Raw genomic sequence first — 20,873 nt, 5'->3', positions numbered from 1 at the left:
AGCGCGGTGGTCTGTTGGTACTGTTTTCCGCGCACGCGTGGCATCACAACAGCCGTTTGTAGGCTCGTGATTTATTTATTTATTTATTTATACTTTTTGTAAAACAATCTCTGACTAACAAAGGGCCAAACTATTTTAGCCCACAACAAGCCCACGTTGCTATGCCTCACAGTTAGATAATGGGCCATCTCTACAAATTATCCTCCATTTGTTTCCATGGGCCCACTGCCTTAGGAGTAGCCAATTTGCCTGATCACGTGAGTATCACGTGACTCCTCGCCCCACGGGCCACAGGCCACAGGCCACAGGCCGCAGATGGGTCTCGAAGCTCGGGTTCTCTCCAGTCTCCAGTCTCCGGTCTCCATCGCAGGACACTCTGGCACGTCTGCACGTGTCCCCCGGCCGAAGCCAAAGGGGCATCTCTACAAATATCCTCCGATAGCAGGGGCATATCGGTAATCTCACGTGCTCAGTGAAACGAAAGCAAGGGGTCGGGCGGGGGGGGGGTCTAGGTTTTGTTTCCTCGTGTTGCGTCGTTTTCTCTTTCTCATCTCTTCGTTATGTGGCCGCAGCTGCTCTCGGACTCTTAGGGTTCGCCTCTCCTCCGCTATTTTTTTTTCCCGATTGAATTATTCATCCATTTCTGTGTAATCTATGTGTAAATCTAACTCGTTTATTCACCGATCTAATGCGTGATTGCAAAGGTTTCCTTCTTTTTGTTATTTTTTTAACTGGATCTCATCTCATCTCATCTCATCTGAGTTACCTTTCCGTTTACCTAGTTGATCTGTAGTGCGATCGATTTGTCGCCTTTGTTTGTAGCTATTGTGTCTGGGCGATTTCTTATGTTAGGGTTTTCTAGGACTGGATTCGGTGATACCTCTTTAGTAGGGTTTTGGAGAGATCTAGTAGGGTTTTAGGTTTCGGTTCTTCCAGTTTATCTGCTAGAAAAGAATAGAAATTTTACATTTTTTTTCTGCTATTTTTTATATCTATAGTTCATCTGAATTTGTATGGTGATTCGGGGAATATTTTGCTGATGTATAATATCGTGAAGGAAATGTTATTTTTCTGTTTCTCTTCCAATTTTAGAAAGGTTTGATAGGTCTTCTGGAACACAGTATGTGCTAATTTACATCATCTTCCTGGGGACTTATTTCTTCCAGTGCTGTTACTTTTATATATAATCTTGGACATAATGAGTGTTCTTTCGTGTTTCATTTCTAGATCATTATTCGCAATCAAAGGAAGATGTAGAGTCTTGCAAATGAGTAGTTGCAAAATGATTTACCTCAAGGAAACAAGTATAATTTTTGTTGATTGTCAAACTTTGTGACAGAATTCTTCGTGGTTTCTAGTTCCTTAGTTATAATATTATTTTATATGCTTGTTGCATGCATACTTTCATTTAAAGTGCGAACAGCATAATAAAGCAGAGGGTATTCGAAGCTCTCTCTCTCTCTCTCTCTCTCTCTCTCTCTCTCGTGCGCGCGCACGCACGCATGCACTTACCCCCAAGGCCTTTTTACTAACTCTTAACTGTATTTCTCCTTTTTTGTGTATCCAGCTTGGTTCTGCTGGTGTCCTGGAATTTAACGCAGAAAGATGGCCCAACATAATCCTATTGTTTTTCTTGATGTATCTATAAATGGTGGAACTGCTGAAAGAATGGTCTTTCAGGTGATTTTGTGTCTTTTTAATCTTATGGGCATCTTTCTCTGTCCAATTACTCAAAAGTCTTTTCTAATAGTCATTGAGATTTAGCATGGCGGGCATTCTGTTCTTCATTAACACTCTTAATTGCATTATGTGCTTCTGTGCTTATCTTCTCTTGCCTACATATAATGAATTCAACACTGTTCACTGAAAGCTTTATTGTGCTTTCAGCTCTTTGCTGACATTGTCCCCAAGACTGCTGAAAACTTTCGAGCACTTTGCACAGGTAATGACCTTCTCCATATTACTTGTTTGAGAGAAGAAATAAACTTCTGGCATGGGCATTATGCTTGCAATGCGAGAATGGCTTGCTTTTTCTGTTCAGCATTTTATCTATTGTTGCGTCATTTGTTACTTGATTGATGTTAAGATATCTACATTTGAACCTCCAACCATGTACTTGACCATATGAAACATGCTGCAGTTCATTTCTCTATTTAGTCATAACTTGGTATAGAATGTCTTTTTTGGTGTACAGCAGTAAGAAATTTATTTGGTGTTTCAGAAACTAGAATGATTTTTCATAAGTTGTCACCATCTTACTTGCTTTAAATAAAGGTTATAAATGCGACTTGCTTTTTGGTATCTAGTTGCTTCATTGGGATTATTGCTGAAACTGTGTTTAGAGGAAGAAGAGATTTCTTGAAGTTTTCTATTACAAAGTTTGTTGCAGCTTCTGCCATATTTTCATTATTACTTTTTGTGATTTAGCGCTGCTCTGCTCTGTTTCTAGTTGCATTTTCGAAACTTAGGTTAGCATTGGATCAATTGCTCATTTAGTTGCATTAGATTGTAGTTAGCATCTTGAATACAATGACAGCTACATGATACTCAGGTAACCCTTTTTTTAACCAATGTGTAATTCTGTGTTGGATCCTTATAAAACGATTGCAAAGGTAACTTCGTCTGTAGGTTTACATTGAATAGTATGACTTGTGCCAATTAGAAATTGATGAAGATCTTGGTTGCACTTAAATGACTATTTTGTAGATGTTACTACTGGTTTTGATAACTTGGTCTAAATGCTCGCTTAGAAGCTACGTGAAAGTGAAAAATGAAAAGAAAAGGTGTTGGTACCAATTGTTATAAAAGTGTAGTTTTGAATAAATTTATAAGCATTTTTAAATTTGTACTAGGTATTCAGAACTGAATATAAGCTGGAGCATTTCTTATGCCTTTAACAATTCTAACAAGTGCCCTAACTTTTCTTTTCCATTTGAACCCTTAATATACATTTGTTTCCCCACAAGAATTCTAGGAGAAGTTTATGGAATCTATGAATATTCTGCTCATGTTTCAATGTTTTCCCCACCAGGGGAATCTCACAATTATTCACCTTTCATGTGATCACTGGGCTTTTCTTCTACATCACTTCATAATGTGTCTGCTAGTTAACCCAAAAGGCATACGTTAGTTCAATGTGTATGGCATTTAGTTGGAAATGAAACACTACCTTTTACCCGGCTATCGGCCGTCTAGAGTTGTATTTTAGATGATGTAGAAATAAATGAAGTTGAAATCTAGATTGCTAGGTATGAGATCCTTACTTTTTAACTTTCTTTACTTACATTCTTGTAATATATGCAAATATGTCAGCTGGCTTCTTGCGCTTTACTATTTCTGCTGATTTTAATGTATTTGTAGGTGAGACGGGAGTTGGATCTACAACTGGAAAGCCGTTACACTACAAGGGATCCATCTTCCACCGTGTTATAAAAGGCTTTATGGCACAAGTATGTTATTTCTATCCTTTTTCTTTCTTAAAATAACACCCTTCTTGGAAATATGGTTATTAAGGGTTAACAATATCAGTCTGTGCAACATATTTTGCCATCAAAATTAGTTAGCTGTGATGCCTTTTGTCCTTCTCCTTTTCTATGCTGTAGGATACAGGGCAAATGGTCTCAACTGCTTTTCTTGTCATGTAGTATTTAAGGTTGTATTTTGTAATGCTGTATACCCTTATAATTTTTGTGAACTCCGTCATTTAAATAATATTATGGAGTGTTTTATCTTTGTCATATGCTTAATACTTTGTGTTTTTTTTTGGCAGGGAGGTGATTTTTCTAAACGTGATGGTAAGCTTTCTGGCTTGATCCTCTGATCCTCCTTATACCGTTTTGTTTTCCCTATTGCCTTATTTTCCCATTTATTATAATGTTGAGAAATAAGTTATCGCCAGCGTATATTTCAATCAGCCTTCTCCTTTTTTATGTTGTTTTACTATTGGCAAACCTGTACTTTTAGGTAGCATGACTTGTGGGAGTAGTTGCAGCTTGGTGGTCAGTGCTACTAAAAATAAATATTTTACCCAGTAGAATCCTGATAAATATCATCATAGTTAAGGGAGTCATAGTAGCGCATTGTGCTTGAACATGTAAAAGTTTGGCCTATTTAAGGGTAGTTTACTTCCCCCCTTCCACTTTTGTCCTCAGCCATCCAACTGGTTGTGTGGTGAGTAGTTCTACACGATTGCAGAGTCTCATATAAGATAATAAGAAATGAAAAAGTACTCTGTAAGTTGGACTATTGTTTTAGTGCTGTATTCGACTGTTCTCAAGTTTTCATGTCCTAATGATTTTCAGGAACTTATAAAAGTTTGGCCTATTTAAGGGTAATTTACCTTCCCCCCTCCAATTTGTCCTCAGCCGGCTGACTAGTTGTGTGTGATGAATGTTTCTACATTATTGCAGAGTCTCATATAAGATAACAATACAAGAAAAAGTACTCTGTAAATCAGACTATTGTTTTAGTGCTGTATTCGATTGTTCTCAAGTTTTCATGTCCTCATGATTTTTCAGGAACAGGTGGGGAGAGCATATATGGTGGGAAATTTGCAGGTAATTATACTTAGAAACTCCATACAGTGTGGTAGATAGAGATGTATGTTCGTTGGTTTTCTATTCATCAGTTCAGAATTCTGGCATGGGTTTATTGCAAAACTAGTCTTGCTGGGATTTGTGCTATGTAATGTTTTTGTCCTTGCTGTGCTCATGAAACATTTTTGTTTATTTCATACATTACGTTCATCGTCAAGTACATCTGCTCTCGTTTGTGGGAAATGCATGGAAGGTACATAATTGTAGCATATGCTGATAAATTATACAACTAAATTCTGTTGCGCTTCTTAATCTTCCCTTTGTTGTCACAATGGGTTTCTTATGTGCTATAGCTTGATTTTTACAAATAAGTAATTCAGCAAGTATTTTTGAGAATTTCACCTTGTACCTCCCTTTTCTCAATGAAAGAACCTAGAAATTAATGCTAAGTGACTGAATACCAACATTTCTCAAGATGTCAGAAGTATGAATTTCTTGATTCTTGTGATCTGTGGCTAAAAAAGTTGCTTCATTTACCTGAAACTTTGTTTTGTCTTGAATGTTTAAGGTTCCTTCTCACATATTTCGCACAAAATCAGCACTTTCCTTTGCTTTTAATTGTTCTTTGTAGAATTTAGTATTACTTAAACTGACAAAGTTCCAGGTGGATAATTTGTTGTAATCTGGATAGGCCTTACTGTTTTTCCTGCATGCAACAGTAGAGCTTCCACTTAAGGCTTCTAACTATGATAGCTATTTCCCAGCAAACATAGCAGGACTTTCAAAATATATGCTTGGACAAGGAAATTTTCTAGTGTACTATCACGTCCTCTTATATTAAATGTATGAGATACATGATAATTCTGGTGTAAGCTCATAATTCACTTATTGTGTCTGTTTTCCTGCTGATGAAAGTTAATATCCAATGTTTCAGATGAGAACTTTGTGCTCCGTCATGATGGCGCTGGTGTCTTATCTATGGCTAATGCTGGTCGTGACGCTAATGGCTCCCAGTTCTTTATTACTTTTAAGTCTGCACCTCATCTTGATGGGTTAGTTTCATCTTATTAATACTATATTGCATTCTTGTTTTTTATATAGTAGATGTACACGTCTTGACTGAATAGCAGCACAGGATGTATTTGATTCTTTATATGCAGTAAAGATCTTTTTTGGGGGGTCCTGGACATATGTAAGATGTTCAGATAAAACTTCTACGGGCTTTATAGGATGTAAACTAGAAATGCTTTCAGCTTAGTTGCTTATTTTATTGCTTTGTTTCAAATATTTGTGGTTTTGCCTGGCCTTTTCTTATGAAATAAAGATTTGATCCTTCGTGCAGGAAACATGTTGTTTTTGGGAAGCTTATTCTCGGAAATGAAACTCTGAAGAAAATAGAGCATGTTGAAGTTGAGGGTAGCAGACCTGTTGTTCCTGTGAAAATTGTGCATTGTGGAGAACTTAAAGAGAGCAAAGATCAGAGCACTCTTGCAACAGAGAATGGTCATATATTGTTTCTTTCTCGAAATGTGATATTCCATGATGCTTTGTACACATAGCATAGCGTAGAGCTTTTTTGCCTTGTGGGATAGACACGTGAAATTTGCTTTTCAAAATGGTTAATAAATCTTCTCTTCTTTTGTAGATAAAAAGAAAGCTGCTAAATCAAAGTCATCAAAGGATTTTTCAGGCAATGAAGGCTATGATGGGAAACGAAAGGGACGGCGCAGTAGACCTTCTAAAGGAAGGAAGAAGAAAAAACGAAGAAGATATTATTCATCAGAATCGGAAAGCTCATCTGAGACAGAAACTGAATCATCAGAGTCTGAAAGCGATTCTGATTCCTATTCAACTGCTTCGTCTGATGTCAGTACTTCGAGTGATGACCGGCATAGGAAGCGAAAGAAATATTCCAAGCGAGACAAACATAAGCATGGAAAAAGAAAGAGGGATAGGCGGCGAGATAAGAGACGCAGGAAGCATGACAGGAAATTAAAGCCCAAACCAAAGAGGTTGTTATCCAATGTTCTTCCAAGTCCATTATACTGTCTCATCAATATTCTGTGTATAATTTTAATAGTAAACTTTGTTAGTAGCTATATCTCTCTTTCTGGATGTGATGTTATTAGCATCTCTTTTACTGGTGCCAGGACGTCAGCTAATGTCAGTGAAACAGAATCGGGTGCTAGTAGTGCTGAGGACGATGGAGATAAGAAACAAAAACAGAAGTCCAAGATCTCTTCTCAGGTGTCTGGTATGTGCTTTCATTTAGAAATTATAAGATTGGTGAGAAAGAATTGTGACTTTGTGTTTATTCTTGATATGTGTTATTTATGTGTCATCCTTTTGTACTATGTACTTTTCAGCTGACAATCAGCTCTTCTTGGACACGGCTAAAGGTATTGCTAATAGAAAGAAGGGTGATACGATCGAGAATCCCACCAGAGAAGAAGATGATAGATCCCCATTTGAAAATGGGGAGCTTCGGAGCAATGGCATGGCCGAAACAAAGTCTGTCAAAAATGCTGGCAGCTTAACTGCTATAGATGGCAATCGGAGCAAATCTAGGTTTTCTATACTTCTCATACCCCAAAAGTCATTTCTTTGTGCTTACTGCACGTTCCACTTCGAGAACCAGTGTTTTATCTGACATTGATGAGCAGGAGCCAAAGCTTGAGTGCTAACCACTCAATGAGCAAGAGCATGAGTATCAGCCCGAGGAACAATGCCGGCAAAAGCCCTAGTGCGAGCCCCGTAAAGAGTCCCTATCGTCAAAGCCTTAGCAGAAGCCCTCTCCCGCCCAAAAGTATCAGCCGCAGCAGGAGCCCATCTGGGAGAAGCATTAGCAGGAGCCCGTCTCGGAAAAGAAGCATTAGCAGGAGCCCAGCTAGAAGTGTCAGCAGAAGCCCAATTGCTGAAGTTCGCAGAAGCACAAGCAGAAGCCCTGTTCAAGCTCACACAAGAAGCATTAGCAGGAGTCCTAGTAGAAGCCCAGAAAGGTCTCCTGTGCGGAGAAGCGTGAGCAAAAGCCCTCCTCTCCCTAGGGATAAAAGAAGAAGCATCAGTAAAAGTTCAGCAAGATCTCCGCAACGGAGAAGTGTTAGCAGGAGCCCTGTAAGGTCTTCCAGGAGAAGCATAAGCAGAAGCCCTGTGAGGGATGCTGTGCGGAGAAGCCTCAGCAGAAGCCCTGTAAGATCCTTCAGGAGAAGCGTGAGCCGTAGCCCGGTGAGACCCCGATCTCGGAGGAGCAATAGCAGAAGTCCAGGAAGCCCTGTTCGCAGGGCGGTATCACCACCTGTCAACCGTGGCAGGAGCTTGTCAAGAAGTGGTTCTCCAGATGGGTCCCCAAAACGCATAAGAAGAGGTCGAGGGTTTAGCCAGCGGTACTCATATGCAAGGCGATACAGAACCCCCTCTCCGGAACGTTCTCCTGTTAGATCTTATCGTTTTGGTGGAAGAAGTGATCGTGATAGGTAATTTTGGAAGTGCTGATTTAACATTTACACTTTCTTCTTTTTTTTTCAATAATTGAAGTGTTTAATTTTTTTATTTTCACATAGGTACTCAAATTACAGAAGCTACCATTACAGATCTCCCCCAAGACGATACAGGAGCCCGCCCAGAGGAAGAACTCCACCAAGGTGGTTTTAGCCTTTTAGATCATTTTAAAGTAAATCATATCTATATCTCCAGGATCAAAAGAAATGCAGCCTTTCATTTTTTTAAATAACCAAGGTTTCCTATTGTTGTCATACCTACCTCTGATTTTTCACAAAATTGTTAGTTTGTCCCCTGAGCAGACTTTGCCACCCAGTTAGTTGATTTGCTACTTGTTGACTTTTTATCAAATCATGCTTCTTTCACGGGGGAATGCATAGCATGTACTGAGTGAATGATTTTAACAGTTTTTGCCCACCGGAGAATGTAACGAAACTTTGTTGTGTTGTATATATTGAAATCTTGTGCAGGTACAGAAGCAGGAGGAGCCGTAGCCGAAGCATATCACGAAGCCCTGCTGGCTACCGCGACCGGACAAGAGGTGGCTATAGTAGGAGCCCGGTCCGTAGCCGTTCACCCCCTGCTGAGAAACTAAGGGCTCGTGGCGGTCGAGACTCCGAAAACCGGCATTCAATTTCGCGGAGCAGGAGCCCATCTGTGTCCCGGTCCAGGTCCAGGTCACAGTCTAGGTCCCGGTCCTCCCCAAACACCCCTGCACAGAAGCGCGTAAGCAAAGAAAATTCAAGATCTCCATCCACCAGTTCTGGTGGGAAGAAGGGCTTGGTTTCGTATGGAGATGGTTCCCCGGACTCTGCTGGGAAGTAGGGAAATAAATAGTTTTGTATGAGCTTAAAAAGTTTTTTCATGAATTCCTGGACTGTTGTTGTTGCTCCTTTTCACATGATAGAAAGCAACAGCCTTAAGGTGACTAGCTTTATGAGATGTTTTTAGTGATGTACTAGTTTCGGATTTTTACTGTAGTTTATCTTTCACCTGATGCTTGCTGTATTCATGTATGGATTTACAAACATGTGTTTCTTGTCATCCCAGTCTTTCTACTTTATTTGTAGAATTTTCCTTTTTAATCTTTTTTTCTTCTTTTTCTTCCCAGCGGTGAGTAAAGTTTCATTTAAGGATAAGCTCCGTGCTACTGGCGTGGTAGCAACTGCGTCTGACGGTTTGGTTGTTTATCTGGCCTTGGTTACTTTATTTTTTTGTTTCTATTTTTCTCTTTAACTACTGGTCACACTCTTTGCGGGTGGGATGATCCTCTATCTTTCTTACACTACAAGCTGTAGAAAGTGAATGCGTAGTTCCAGTTGAAAGGTTTTATGGAAGCCAAACGGAGTTTGATGAAGTAGGAAATACAAGCTGTAGAAAGTGAATGCATAGTTCCAGTTGAAAGGTTTTATGGAAGCCGAACGGGGCTTGGTGAAGTAGAAAATAAGAGTAGAAAAAAAAACTCATGTAGTGTGTGCTTGCAGCTGTTTACTACTAACGTGTCGTTGTTAATGGAGCTGGACGAATAACCGTAAGAGGCGCTGTATCTTCTTGTGACAATTGTGAGACATTTAAGATGTTTTGAATTCTTCTTGCCGCTTATCTCGTGAAGTTCTATTCTTCCTTTGAATTGTATTTTCTTTTTGCCTGCTAGGATTGTAGCTGGCGACGAACAGCGTTCATCCAAGAAGAGGTAACGGTATATTCTTTGTACTCTCGTCTTCCTGTTGCCTAGTATTACGACCTTTGCTGACTCTCTGGATTGACATTTTAATGGCTTTGGGTACATCGATTCCATGGGCATTCCTCCTCGGCCATTTCACCACGTTAGATAGGGAAATGTCGTTTAGTCTTTGCCATTTGCAAAAGCTCCAAGGAGCTTGTCTTGTCTACCTAAACAGCAGCAAACAGCAGTAAACACAACATTGCATAACACATCCTCCCGAGGAGGAGGAGGAAGAACTGGACGTCCGGTCATGGCGGCACAAGGCACGGAAATCATTGCCGAACTCCTGCAGCAGATCCAATCTCTAGACTCCCCGGAAGGCCAAACCGCCGCCGCCCTCCACTCTCTCTCCTCCCTCACCAAAGTCAGCTCCCACAACCGCAAGCATGTCGCCGCCGCCCCCGGTGCCGTCCCTCTCCTCCTCAGCCTCATCTCCGCCGCCACCCCCTCGTCCACCCACACCCAGACACTGTCCCTGTCCCTGTCCATCCTTTTCAACCTCTCCCTTAACACCAACCTCAAGCTCTCCTTGGCCCAAACTCCCAATCTCATCACCCTCCTCAACTCCATCCTCCTCTCCTCTAAACCTCCTCACGCTGCCAAGCTGGCCGCCTCCTTGCTCTGCAGCCTTGCCATGCTGGACAAGAACAAGGCCCCACTCGGAGTCGCAGGTGTGAAACCATTTTATTTTATTTTATTTTTGTCTCCAAAATCTTAAGCTTCTGGAGAACAGAACGGTATATTATGCAATTCAGTTATACTTATACACAGTTCTCGACGCTCCCCTTACCTCTCTCACCTCACGCCAGCAGATTGATTTTCACCACACACACACACACGACTACACGGGTCAGATATTAATGGAAAGAAATCAAATGAAACTAGGAGGCTTAAAAGATTTGAATTTAGGACATCTATTCGCTACTACTATTAAGTATCCTTTTTTGCTAATTTGAAAGCTCAAGCTGTTTCTTTTTTTCTTTTTTTTTTCTTTCTTCTTAAGAAAAAAAAAAAAAAGGTCCATGAACGTCCATTCATACTCGATCAATGGCAGGAACCGTGGAGGTGATCGTCGAGGCACTCAGATGTTCTACCAATGTGTCTTCTTCTTCGCCGGCCAACCACCACCTGCTTAGCGCGCTGGCGGAGCTCCTACATTTCCACGGCAACTGCACTCTGGCCGTACGGGCCGGAGTCGTTCCGCTATTGGTAGGAAACCTCGAAAGTCCTCCAGAAGAGCTTGCTGGCTCTTTCACCGTACTTGGTCTCTTGGCGAGGTTTGACGAAGGCATCGAGGCAATCATGGCGGTGGACGGAGTGGTGAGCTTGATGGTCGACGGGCTTAGGAAGGGCTGCACGGTGAGTCGGGAAAGCGCGGCGGAAATTCTTATAAAGTTGTTCGAGGAGAGCGGGGAGTGCTTGAAGGAGGCTGCGTTGAACCATGATGAGTGGTCGTCGCTGCTGGCGGATTTGTCCGTCCGTGGCTCTGCCCGGGCGCGAGAGAAGGCCGCGGTGCTCATGAGGATGATGATGGAAAATGATTTGGATGGATACCTGGATATGGAAGGAAACTACATGGACTGAGATACAAGGAATGCGAACAGTCACGCTGAGAGCAAAAGAGTAGTGGTAACGTTATCCTCATATGCTCAAAAATTTAGTAATCGAGTGATTCCTCAATGCAACAGTAGCATCCTCCATTTCACTTGGCTGCTATGGGGAGTCACCATATTATCCTTTTGTGGCAATTTGACTGCATTATGCTAATTTCTTGCTTCTCATTGTACGGTGCATGGTTGTGTTGTTACCTAAGTATTAGTTTCAGGATCATTATCATTAATCTCCTACTTAACTATTAGTAGTAGTTCTCTTTTCGAGAAATTGAATCACCATAAATAACGAGATCGTGTGACAGTAATACTTCAGGTGATTGGGTATTTGAGAAAGTTGGATACTAATCACATCTCGGCTTTGGGTTACGGCCGTATAGATAGTAGGAGTGATTCTTTTCACTGATCTTTAAGTGAACGCGGAGCATCTATGCTGCAGGTTGTTCTTTTGGTGAGCCTTCGACACGGTAGCAGAAATTAAAGAATTATTTCGATTTAGATGATAATGTGCATGCGCGCCCACGCAAGCACGCACATTATGTTATGAAAATTTTGTGTATATATGCCCGGTAAAACATAGTTTCTAATTACAGAAGTACCCCCCCCAATAAAAGATTTCTTTTCAATTCGAATTAGTTTGACAAAATTTCCCAACCGAAGATGAGAATGTTCTTATAAGAAATTGTATTTTGGAAAAGTATAAATGTATCAGTATATATCTATAGTCCATAATCTAGCAGAGATACGTATGATTTGATTTGTACCAATCATTTTTTTTTCACCTTTTGCTAAACAGAGGCTTGAATTATAAATAAGTTGCATTATTATTCTGGTAGATCCCTTGAATTTAGCACCGTTCTTTTTTTAATTTAAGCGAATGTAGCGCGATAGTATTGCAAATTCTTGTCTGAAAAATCGGATTGAATACTTCAATACACAATCAACTTGGTAATTTAGTTATCTCCTACTCCTAGATATCACCATTGACTTTTTTGTGTTTGAAGGCATATACAAGACACATTCCAAAGTTTTTTTCTTTTTCTCTTTCATTATCATCGTCATAACCTCCCCCTTCATATAATTAATTAAATCCATGTGGGTCGGCACCAAAGCAACAGTTAAACATACTTAAATTTTTAGTCAACTGCACGAGAGGGGATTTTTTCTAATCGACCACCAAAATATACACCAGCAACAAAAAACAGCAACAAAAAACAATAATATCAAAGACTCTTTCTTCTTTTCCCTCTCCAGGAACCCGACTACTACACATTGGTTCAACTTTTGATTGATGATCATGAAACGAAACGCCGTTCTTTTTTCTCCCCCTTGTTGAGCCTCCGATGGAACCCAAAACTACGAAGCTCCTCGTTCTCTCATCTCTCACCTTCCTCCTCATCCTAATCTTAATCATCCTCTCACGGTTCATTGTATCGAAAACACTATTCTTCGTCGCCGCCGTTATCTTCTCGTTGCTCCTGATAGTCATAGCGTGGATACTGCTCGACTACACTGTCCTCGATCCGGAAAGAAGAAAGAAGTCGACTATGAGGAATTCGTCTCTCGAAGGCGAAGATCTCCGCCTCGAATACAGCTTCCTCCGCAAAGTCGCCGGTCTACCTACGAAATTCTCGTACAAGACGCTAGAGGCAGCCACTGACGACTTCCGAGCATTGATCGGACGAGGGTCTTCGGGCGCTGTGTATAAAGGAATTCTCGATGACGGCACGGCAGTAGCGGTTAAGAGGATTGACGGTGCTGAGCACGGGGTTATGGAGTTACAGTCTGAAGTGGCTGCAATCGGCAGCGTCCAGCATGTGAACCTCGTGCGCCTCCTCGGCTACTGCCTCGGCCCGCGCGGCTGCGGCGGCCCGCACTACCTCGTCTACGAGTACGCCCACAACGGCTCGTTGGATAGCTGGATATTTTCGCATTCGAGACATGACGGATTCCGCAGCGGCGGTGGCAGCGGCAGCCCCCGGTGCTTGCCATGGGCGGTACGGTACCGAGTAGCTATCGACGTGGCCAAGGCGCTTGCGTACCTGCACCACGACTGCAGGTCGAGGGTGCTGCACCTCGACGTCAAGCCGGAGAACATACTGCTCGATGAGTGCTTCCATGCGCTCGTGTCGGACTTCGGCCTGTCGAAGCTGATGGGTAGAGATCAGAGCAGAATAGTAACGACTGTGCGGGGAACAAAAGGATACCTGGCACCGGAGTGGCTGCTGGGGGCTGGGATCACGGAGAAGTCTGACATCTACAGCTACGGAATGGTGCTGCTGGAGATCGTCGGAGGCCGGCGTAACGTCCGACTGATCGATGAAGGCGGCAATGCATCGGAGCGGAGGTGGTCGTACTTCCCAAAGATTGTCGCGGAGAAGGTGAGGGAAGGGAGGATCATGGAGGCCGTCGACGGGAGGCTGACGGCGACGGGATGCGAGGGAGGAGTGGATAAGAAGCAGGTGGAGACGTTGGTTTACGTGGCGCTTTGGTGCATTCAGGAAAAGGCGAACGTAAGGCCGAGCATGCCGCGGGTGGTGGACATGCTCGAGGGAAGGGTCTGTGTCGCCCCGCCGCCAGAGCCGGAGATGATTGTGGTAGACCTGCTGTCCATTGATCAAGATGACAGTGAAGATAAATCCTCCGAAAGGAAAGTCGCCAGTTCGTCAGAAGATCGGCCGCCATCCTCGTCAAGCTACTCGTTCGCTTTCTCGGCGTTGTCCGGCCGGTAGCACTGGCTCGATCTCCAGAGAGCGTTTGTATTGTTTGGTCGTCTTCTTGCTTTGCTTGGTTTATATGATATCATTGCTATGTTCTATTACTCTGATGAGGATTAATTGTATCAGAATTATTCCTGTTTCTGTTTTTTTTTTTTTTGTCCTTTTACATGCAAAGAATGAGGTGAAGTCGATATTGAAGAGAAAGTATATGATACAAATGCAGTTTTAATAGTATTGCAGTGTAATTAGTCACACTACATTCTCTTGTGGTAACTCTTAGTTGCAATTTAACGATCTGTTAGTGCTCACCATTCATGCTGGTATCTACAATTGTTTCACCTTTCATTTAACCAAGTAAATACATTGAAATATTCTCTCCACAAATATTATAATGAGGCATAACACTCAAAAGATATAGAACGCAGCATCACCTGGGAATAAATTAATAAATGATAAAGCACCATAGTTTTTTTGAAGGGCACCAGACATGTAGAATTACAGAGGCATAAGGAAAACATACGCTGAAAAGCGCTTACACAAAATAAGAACAGCAACAACAATAACCGCACAACATCTCAAGGTACATATCAAGCTTTCTGAGTTAAGTCCTAATTCTTCTAATAAAAGCATATGCTCCGTTAAAATGCATATTTATCAGCACTCGAAGAGAAATAAATCAGTTGATATTAAACTGTCAAATGCTATCTGCAATTACATACCATCTAAAAAGAATTCTTTGTGTTCAGGCAGAGTACATAAAGAAGACAGAGAGCAGAATATAAACTATTTTAGACATAATAAGGTACCACTGTCAGCCAATCCAGTAACATTCTGCAAAGTTGATCAACCGCTGCAGATTTTGCCTCATTTCGGACACTCACCAAAAATGGTCGGGATAGGTCAGTTGGTAGAGCAGAGGGTCCTCTCAATGCTCTAACGCGCGCACCGGATAAGGATAAAAAATTTCACCTAATTGGGCACGTCTAGCATATTTTTTTCACATAGACACCAAAGGAAAACCACCTGCATCATATGCAAAGAATCATCAAAACACATCACTTTAGAAAGCTATAAACCAAATAATGCTGAACATCGCTGGATAACAAGAATAAAAGAGTGAGTCGACTCACCTGCAATGAATTAAAAGCTTCATCATGAACCTTGCCCTCTATTGTTTTTACTATAGGGAGTAAGCGGAGGAAATGAAGGAACCGACTGCAAAATAAATTTCCTACCACTTCTCAGACTAGGCGACGAGCTCGATCTTGTTCCATGTAGCCGTCTCTGGGGTGGAGATACTCTTTTCTGTTTAGGAGAGCTCGCCTGTACAGACTTTATGGGCAAGCGTTCGTCTGAAATCTCCTGCGGAATATCATCTTCCCGAATGTTAGGAAGTACACTTTCGGAGTCTGGCTCTGAAAAAATCTTTCTCTCAGCAAAATGGGGCAATGGAGTGGCTGGTGAGCTTCGCCAAGGAAACACTTTTTTTTGTATAATCTTGGGTTCTTTGATCTTAGATGAGGAAGGGTGAGTGGTACTTGGTGAAAGGCTTGTCAAGGGGCTGAGATTACATATGTCAGGAAACCCGTCCCATCCCGGTGAAAATGAGTCCAGTTTTAGCAAAGCTTGGTCTTGATCATAGGGGATCATAGATAGTTCTTCTCTTGCCTCTTCGAATGTGTTGATGCTCATTGAATTCGTTGGGGAACTAGGAGACTCCACATAGTATGGTAAAACTAGTGCCCCAGATTCAGGAGACGTGTGATAACTTGAGGGAAGCTTATGAGATTTAGGCACATTGTTTCCGCTGCTGTATGCAATCAAAGAAAAGGATGAAAAAGTTGAAGCCAAAGAAAAATAAAGAAAATAAAAAAGATAGTGGAATACAAAGAATAGCTACTAAGCCTGAGAATAATAAAATGCTAAGACATTGACAAAACAGAGCACAAGCTTTATAAAGTTTTGAAATCTTACTTTGAACCTTGGATAGATGGTGTGACAGGGGAGAGGCGTAAAAGGCGTTGGGAAGTGTTTATAACTTCCATATTGACTCCTGTGCTTCTCAGTTTCCCAGCAGATAGATCCTTCTCTTCTCTCTCCACTGGCTTCTTGTGTTCAATTTCTATAAGCTCACCGCAACCTCCAAATGAACACAAATATCAATCACAGGCAAGAGCAGGGAAGTTAATAATGAAAGCACAATTAGAATGTTTTATTTATACATTAAATCCAAATGTTCCAAATAATATACATAGAATATTCCAGCAGATGTCTACTGGATGTTTTCTATGTTCTATTCCTGGCAATCCGCAGAAAGGAATTTCTTAACAAGCCAGTATCCTGCATTCACCAGAACATTAAGAGTCGTAAATTTTAATTTCTTGTTGCCCCCAACCACCTGCAAACTTAATCACTTTCATTACACTACTCTTTAAGCAATCAAGGTGCAGGGTTATGTGGTGAAACTAACCCCCTACAGAGATCATAGTAACGATTCATCTAATTCATCACACATCAATTTTCATTCCACCATTCAGGTCTTAATCAATTAGAGGGACTCTTTTGGGTAACAGTAAATTGGACTGAGCCACTAGAGATAAAAGCATACTAGCTGGATAGCACAAAGAGGAACCTCTTGGTAAATATTTAACCATAGTAACCAAAGGGCATAACAATTTTAACTACATACTTACCATCTTTTCTGCCATATGTATTCTTGCAACCTTCGCAACGGCATCCAAAGGAACAGCCAACACCAGCCTTCAGAATGATAGTGAGAGACAGAAGTATGAATAAATAATCTTTAAAAGAACACATATTGAATAATAAGAAACTCTACAACTATCTAAAGACCTGATAGCATTCGCAATATTTTTTGAGACAAAGTGACTTTTTGCAATTGCATCCCCTTTTATGTCTTGCTGAGGGTGGTGTTACCCCCTTATTCTCCTGAAAAAGATGAGAATAATCAATCTTACCGTTTGAAGATAATTAACCTGAGAACTAGACAAGATGAAAGTTCTTACTTCATTTTCTTGGTTTTGTTGAGTAACTCGCAACACAACCTTAGGAGCAAATGCAAGTGGGTTTCGAGACTCTATCTGTTGCTTAGCTTCACGAATGGTGTCTTGATATTCTGATCTATTGGAGCACTCCAGGCATGCACAAGCTTCAGAACAGAATGCTCCAGCAGCAAAGCAGTCGCAGTAACTGCAAGATCCCACAAAAGAGGCAAGAAAAATAATTATTAACACTGAAAAGGAAAGATATTTAGATGTAGCCCCGCATGGTTATACATACATACATATATATAAAAGATATTTAGATATAGTGCCGCATGACACACACACACACACACACACATATATATATATATATGGGAAACCTGAATTTTCAGCTATGCCTTCTTAAAAATTAAATTTTCCACTATAGGTCCTTGCACTTACAATAGTGTCCCTATTTGAAAAATCTCTCAGATACAAAACCAAACAATTCCCCATGAACCCAATAATCCCAATCCCAAACTTAATAAATGTACTATTATAAGAAACTGCACTTTCAAGGGAAGTATATGACAACTCGGATATTACCATTTCACAAGCTTAAATACATAATTTCGAAAAATATGTATGTAGAAGCCCAAAAAATAAAAAGTTGTATACACATGCTTACAGTTTAAGGCATTTCGACCGCTTACAGTTGCAGCGCTTATGGCCCTCATCCTCTGGTGCCTTCTTCCTGAGACATCTAATATTTGAAATAACAAGACACGTATAATGCAATATATCAAATCATTCTATACAATCCACTTACCTCTTCTTTCTAGGGCTCATTTTACTTGACTCTTCTGATCTGCTAGCATCTTTTGCGGGCACACTTTTTACATTTATAGGGGTCACGATGATGTCTGTACATTTGGACGGCTGGGAGCTACGAAGGGGCTCCACATCCAGAGGAGATTGATAACTAGAAGAATTTTCTGGTAATTTAAGCATTGGGTTATCTTGGTTTTCCTCTTTAATGCTTGCAATACCAGGATTAGTTAAGGATTTTTCTGAACTTAATCCAATGCTTGCAACGCTATTTAAATGTAAGCCAATCCCAGATGGTCTAGGAACCATCCGGACGGTGGTTGCTTTCTTTTGGCCGCCCCTATTGACATTCGCTGACGATTTATGCAGAAAAGTCTCTGATTTGCTAGAATTTACAATGGGAATTTCATCAGAAGCATTTACAGAGTGCTTGTCCAAATGAAGTTGTGACTCTGCATTGGAAACATCGTCAGTTGAGTCTGTAAGGTCACTGTAGAGCCATGAAGACAATTTCTGATTATTCTCAACAGCCTCAAACTGCAGGCGTTTGCGCATGCCACGTGGACATTGAGCAGCCCCATCCTACATGAAGTGTCAAAAGATTTTATTGCAACATCAAAAGAAAAGAGGCAACAATAAAAAATAGCAGGCCACAATTAACTTGCAACATAGGACTGCAGTTATACAGGTCAAATAACAGCATATCAAAACAAATCAATAAAACGAAAAATGTGTTATTTAAATAGCAAACTATGACAAAAAAATAGTCTAAATCCTGAACCAGAATTAATAAGGGGTGCAGTAAAAGACCATACTTCCTGATCCCATAGAGTCTGGTTCTCAGCAGATACAACGGATACTGCTAGACAACTGTCATTGTAACTGTCAACCACTCGGCTAGCATCATTAGGTTGTGGCAGAAATTGAGGGTTACAACTCGATTCACCCCACTGCCCACTTCCAGTGTGCAGCTTAACATCTTGGGCTCTATGGCCTTGAATAAGTGTAGCTGCGCCCCGCTCCACAGATGAACCATCACCTTTAATAGCATTCTTCAGCACTGGCTGAAGCTCCTCAGTATGTGGTATTACTTTAACTTCTTTTTGTTTATCAGGTTTTCCCAAGTGCTCTTCATTTGAGCTTTTCTTTAGGCCCGCCAATGGCTGTTCAGCTTGATAAGAAAACTTTACATCCTCAACCATGAGTTCCTTAGTAGTGGAAGCCGGAATTTTCATCTCAATCTCCTTAGTGCTAATAGACTCACTCTGGGAAGTTCGCAAACCACCAGAATCTTGGTCCAAATGGAGACTAGGTGAATTAGAACACAAATCCCTTACGGGACCACTATCCTTTTGGCGACAATCTATTTGAACTTCACTTTTGTTAATTTGAGACAGTTTTGAAGCTTCTTCCAGGGAGGCATCTCGCGAACCTGACGGGTTCTCACAGTCTTCTGAGGGCTCCACAAGAAATGCATCGACACAAGTTGAAGGACTGCTACACGGTCGATCCTGCGGGAGAGATTCATCTCCTTCACATTCTTTTCCACAGCAAGTATTAAGCTGAGCCATAGATGATGACACGGGAGGTACAACTTCTGAAAACAACTTAGGGTTATGAGAAGGAGAAGGGAGCTGCTCGCATCTAGAAGAGAAAAATGGTGAATGATGTCAACAATCAAAATTGTCTAACAGGACTACCCAGTAGTAAAAGCTGTCAAAGTACCTTCTCAAGAGATCCAACTTTCTTAGGTGATTAGTGTGTGGTGTTTTGAAAACAGGTTCCGGCGAAGGGAAGTTCACATCGACAAATGCAGCAGGCCTGGTATCGACAGGTTGTATGGGGGACAAAGTGCTAGCAAAGTTTAAGAAAGGAGAGTCCTACAAAAGGAAAAAAAAAAAGGAAAACTCTAGCATCAGAAATCCGAATCAAGAGACAACGCAGGTGCTTATTAGTAGCACAAAAACCAGCTGCTATGCTGATTTATGACCTGTCAAAGAAGATGACTTATTCACAAAAGAAGATATTAGGCTTGCATTGGCGGAAAAAAAAAACAAATTTTCCAGTAAAAAGAACAAGGAACTAAAAGAAGCAAAACAAAAAAAAAAATGCTCCATTTGTGCCAAAACATGTTGTCGTGATTTTATGCTTCGATAACTGCTAAGGGATTCGCAAGCAGCAGCAGCCATGAATGTAAAATAATTCCAATACCTTTTACTTGGAAACAATAGGCCTGCGAAAAACCCCTCGAGTTCAATCTCAGAGCTCTCAGGAAATTAGTTCACCACCGACCAAAAATCCCCAACTTTGTTCACAAGTAGTAAAAAATATTCACACATAAATAAATGGAGATACAACATCTAAAGAAAATTCACGATCTCACAATAAGCATCCAACAGAAAACCAAAATCGGGCAAAATTAAAAAATAAAAATAAAAATAAAAAATGGAAGAGAGCATTAGAGAGCTGCAGCAGCATCGATCAGAAGTAGATCGCTGGGAGAAGTGAAATGGCATCATTAAATCAGCAAAAAAAGGGAAAGATCTGGTGAACAACGGGTTGAAGAATCGAAGAAAGAGGGACGGATTGGAGATGGAAAGATCGAAGCGGCACCTTAACCTGCGGCGATTCGGCGGCGGCGGCGGCGGAGGAGGGCTTGGCGACGGCGTCGGGGGAATCCATTGGAATGGCTCGGAAACCCTAACACTAACCTAGACCTAAACCTAGCCCCTCCGAGAGCAACAGGGACGCCCCAGCCTCTGAGGAGCATACGTCGTCCTCACACTCATCGCGCTTTTCTGCTCTCAGTTTCCTTATTTCTCTTCTTCTTCTTCTTCTTCTTTTTTTAATGTGTTTTTATTTTTAGTTACGCCCTCAATGGGAGTGCGACAGTGGGAAGCGAGAAAATGGAGGACAAAAAAAAAAAAAAAAAAACAAAACAAAGGAGAGAGGGAATTAAAATGAGAGCAGAG

The 20,873-nt window shown here is 41.3% G+C and overlaps 4 protein-coding genes across 9 annotated transcripts; 3 read left to right on the top strand and 1 right to left on the bottom strand.

Moving 5' to 3' along the window:
- On the top strand, positions 501-9,096 carry LOC109709997 (peptidyl-prolyl cis-trans isomerase CYP95). 2 transcript variants are annotated; one of them, XM_020232406.1, is made up of 14 exons: positions 501-591; positions 1,568-1,680; positions 1,888-1,942; positions 3,361-3,449; positions 3,770-3,794; positions 4,518-4,556; positions 5,470-5,587; positions 5,878-6,038; positions 6,181-6,547; positions 6,686-6,789; positions 6,902-7,103; positions 7,199-8,008; positions 8,096-8,176; positions 8,504-9,096. In XM_020232406.1, exons 2-14 carry the CDS (start codon positions 1,606-1,608, stop codon positions 8,856-8,858), a joined length of 2,481 nt encoding a protein of 826 aa, XP_020087995.1. In that variant the 5' UTR covers positions 501-591; positions 1,568-1,605; the 3' UTR covers positions 8,859-9,096. The 2 variants fall into 2 exon arrangements, with proteins under 2 accessions (XP_020087995.1, XP_020087996.1); XM_020232407.1 differs by lacking the exon at positions 501-591 and adding an exon at positions 601-704.
- LOC109709998 (protein spotted leaf 11-like) lies at positions 9,207-11,679 on the top strand. The gene is made up of 2 exons (XM_020232408.1): positions 9,207-10,430; positions 10,814-11,679. The coding sequence occupies exons 1-2, from the start codon at positions 10,010-10,012 to the stop codon at positions 11,341-11,343; spliced, it is 951 nt and encodes a 316-aa protein (XP_020087997.1). The 5' UTR covers positions 9,207-10,009; the 3' UTR covers positions 11,344-11,679.
- LOC109710054 (probable receptor-like protein kinase At5g20050) lies at positions 12,702-14,305 on the top strand. The gene has a single exon (XM_020232469.1). The coding sequence runs from the start codon at positions 12,713-12,715 to the stop codon at positions 14,099-14,101; it is 1,389 nt and encodes a 462-aa protein (XP_020088058.1). The 5' UTR covers positions 12,702-12,712; the 3' UTR covers positions 14,102-14,305.
- On the bottom strand, positions 14,751-20,824 carry LOC109710949. 5 transcript variants are annotated; one of them, XM_020233767.1, is made up of 11 exons: positions 20,515-20,824; positions 19,627-19,781; positions 18,717-19,545; positions 17,903-18,483; positions 17,762-17,836; positions 17,116-17,299; positions 16,943-17,038; positions 16,783-16,849; positions 16,064-16,229; positions 15,220-15,896; positions 14,751-15,112 (listed from the first exon to the last, which is right to left on the bottom strand). In XM_020233767.1, the coding sequence occupies exons 1-10, from the start codon at positions 20,581-20,583 to the stop codon at positions 15,242-15,244; spliced, it is 2,877 nt and encodes a 958-aa protein (XP_020089356.1). In that variant the 5' UTR covers positions 20,584-20,824; the 3' UTR covers positions 14,751-15,112; positions 15,220-15,241. The 5 variants fall into 5 exon arrangements, with proteins under 5 accessions (XP_020089356.1, XP_020089355.1, XP_020089358.1 ...); XM_020233766.1 differs by having other exon boundaries at positions 15,220-15,899; positions 20,515-20,823; XM_020233769.1 differs by having other exon boundaries at positions 15,220-15,899; positions 17,762-17,827; positions 20,515-20,823.

Source organism: Ananas comosus, linkage group 5, assembly GCF_001540865.1.
Source record: "Ananas comosus cultivar F153 linkage group 5, ASM154086v1, whole genome shotgun sequence".
Lineage (NCBI taxonomy): Eukaryota > Viridiplantae > Streptophyta > Magnoliopsida > Poales > Bromeliaceae > Ananas > Ananas comosus.
This window is presented reverse-complemented; position numbering and strand designations above follow the sequence as displayed.

Bases quoted from the DNA above. Each gene is read 5' to 3' on its own strand.
- LOC109710054 (XM_020232469.1), top strand. From the start codon at position 12,713: ATGGAACCCAAAACTACGAAGCTCCTCGTTCTCTCATCTCTCACCTTC.
- LOC109710949 (XM_020233766.1), bottom strand. From the start codon at position 20,583: ATGGATTCCCCCGACGCCGTCGCCAAGCCCTCCTCCGCCGCCGCCGCC. The intron at 16,850-16,942 runs GTCTTTAGATAG...ATCATTCTGAAG, and splicing joins AATATTGCGAATGCTATCAG to GCTGGTGTTGGCTGTTCCTT. The intron at 15,900-16,063 runs GTAAGATTTCAA...GATTGCATACAG, and splicing joins CCATCTATCCAAGGTTCAAA to CAGCGGAAACAATGTGCCTA.
- LOC109709998 (XM_020232408.1), top strand. From the start codon at position 10,010: ATGGCGGCACAAGGCACGGAAATCATTGCCGAACTCCTGCAGCAGATC. The intron at 10,431-10,813 runs GTGTGAAACCAT...GATCAATGGCAG, and splicing joins GGCCCCACTCGGAGTCGCAG to GAACCGTGGAGGTGATCGTC.
- LOC109709997 (XM_020232406.1), top strand. From the start codon at position 1,606: ATGGCCCAACATAATCCTATTGTTTTTCTTGATGTATCTATAAATGGT. The intron at 6,039-6,180 runs GTCATATATTGT...CTTCTTTTGTAG, and splicing joins CACTCTTGCAACAGAGAATG to ATAAAAAGAAAGCTGCTAAA. The intron at 8,177-8,503 runs GTGGTTTTAGCC...AATCTTGTGCAG, and splicing joins AGAGGAAGAACTCCACCAAG to GTACAGAAGCAGGAGGAGCC.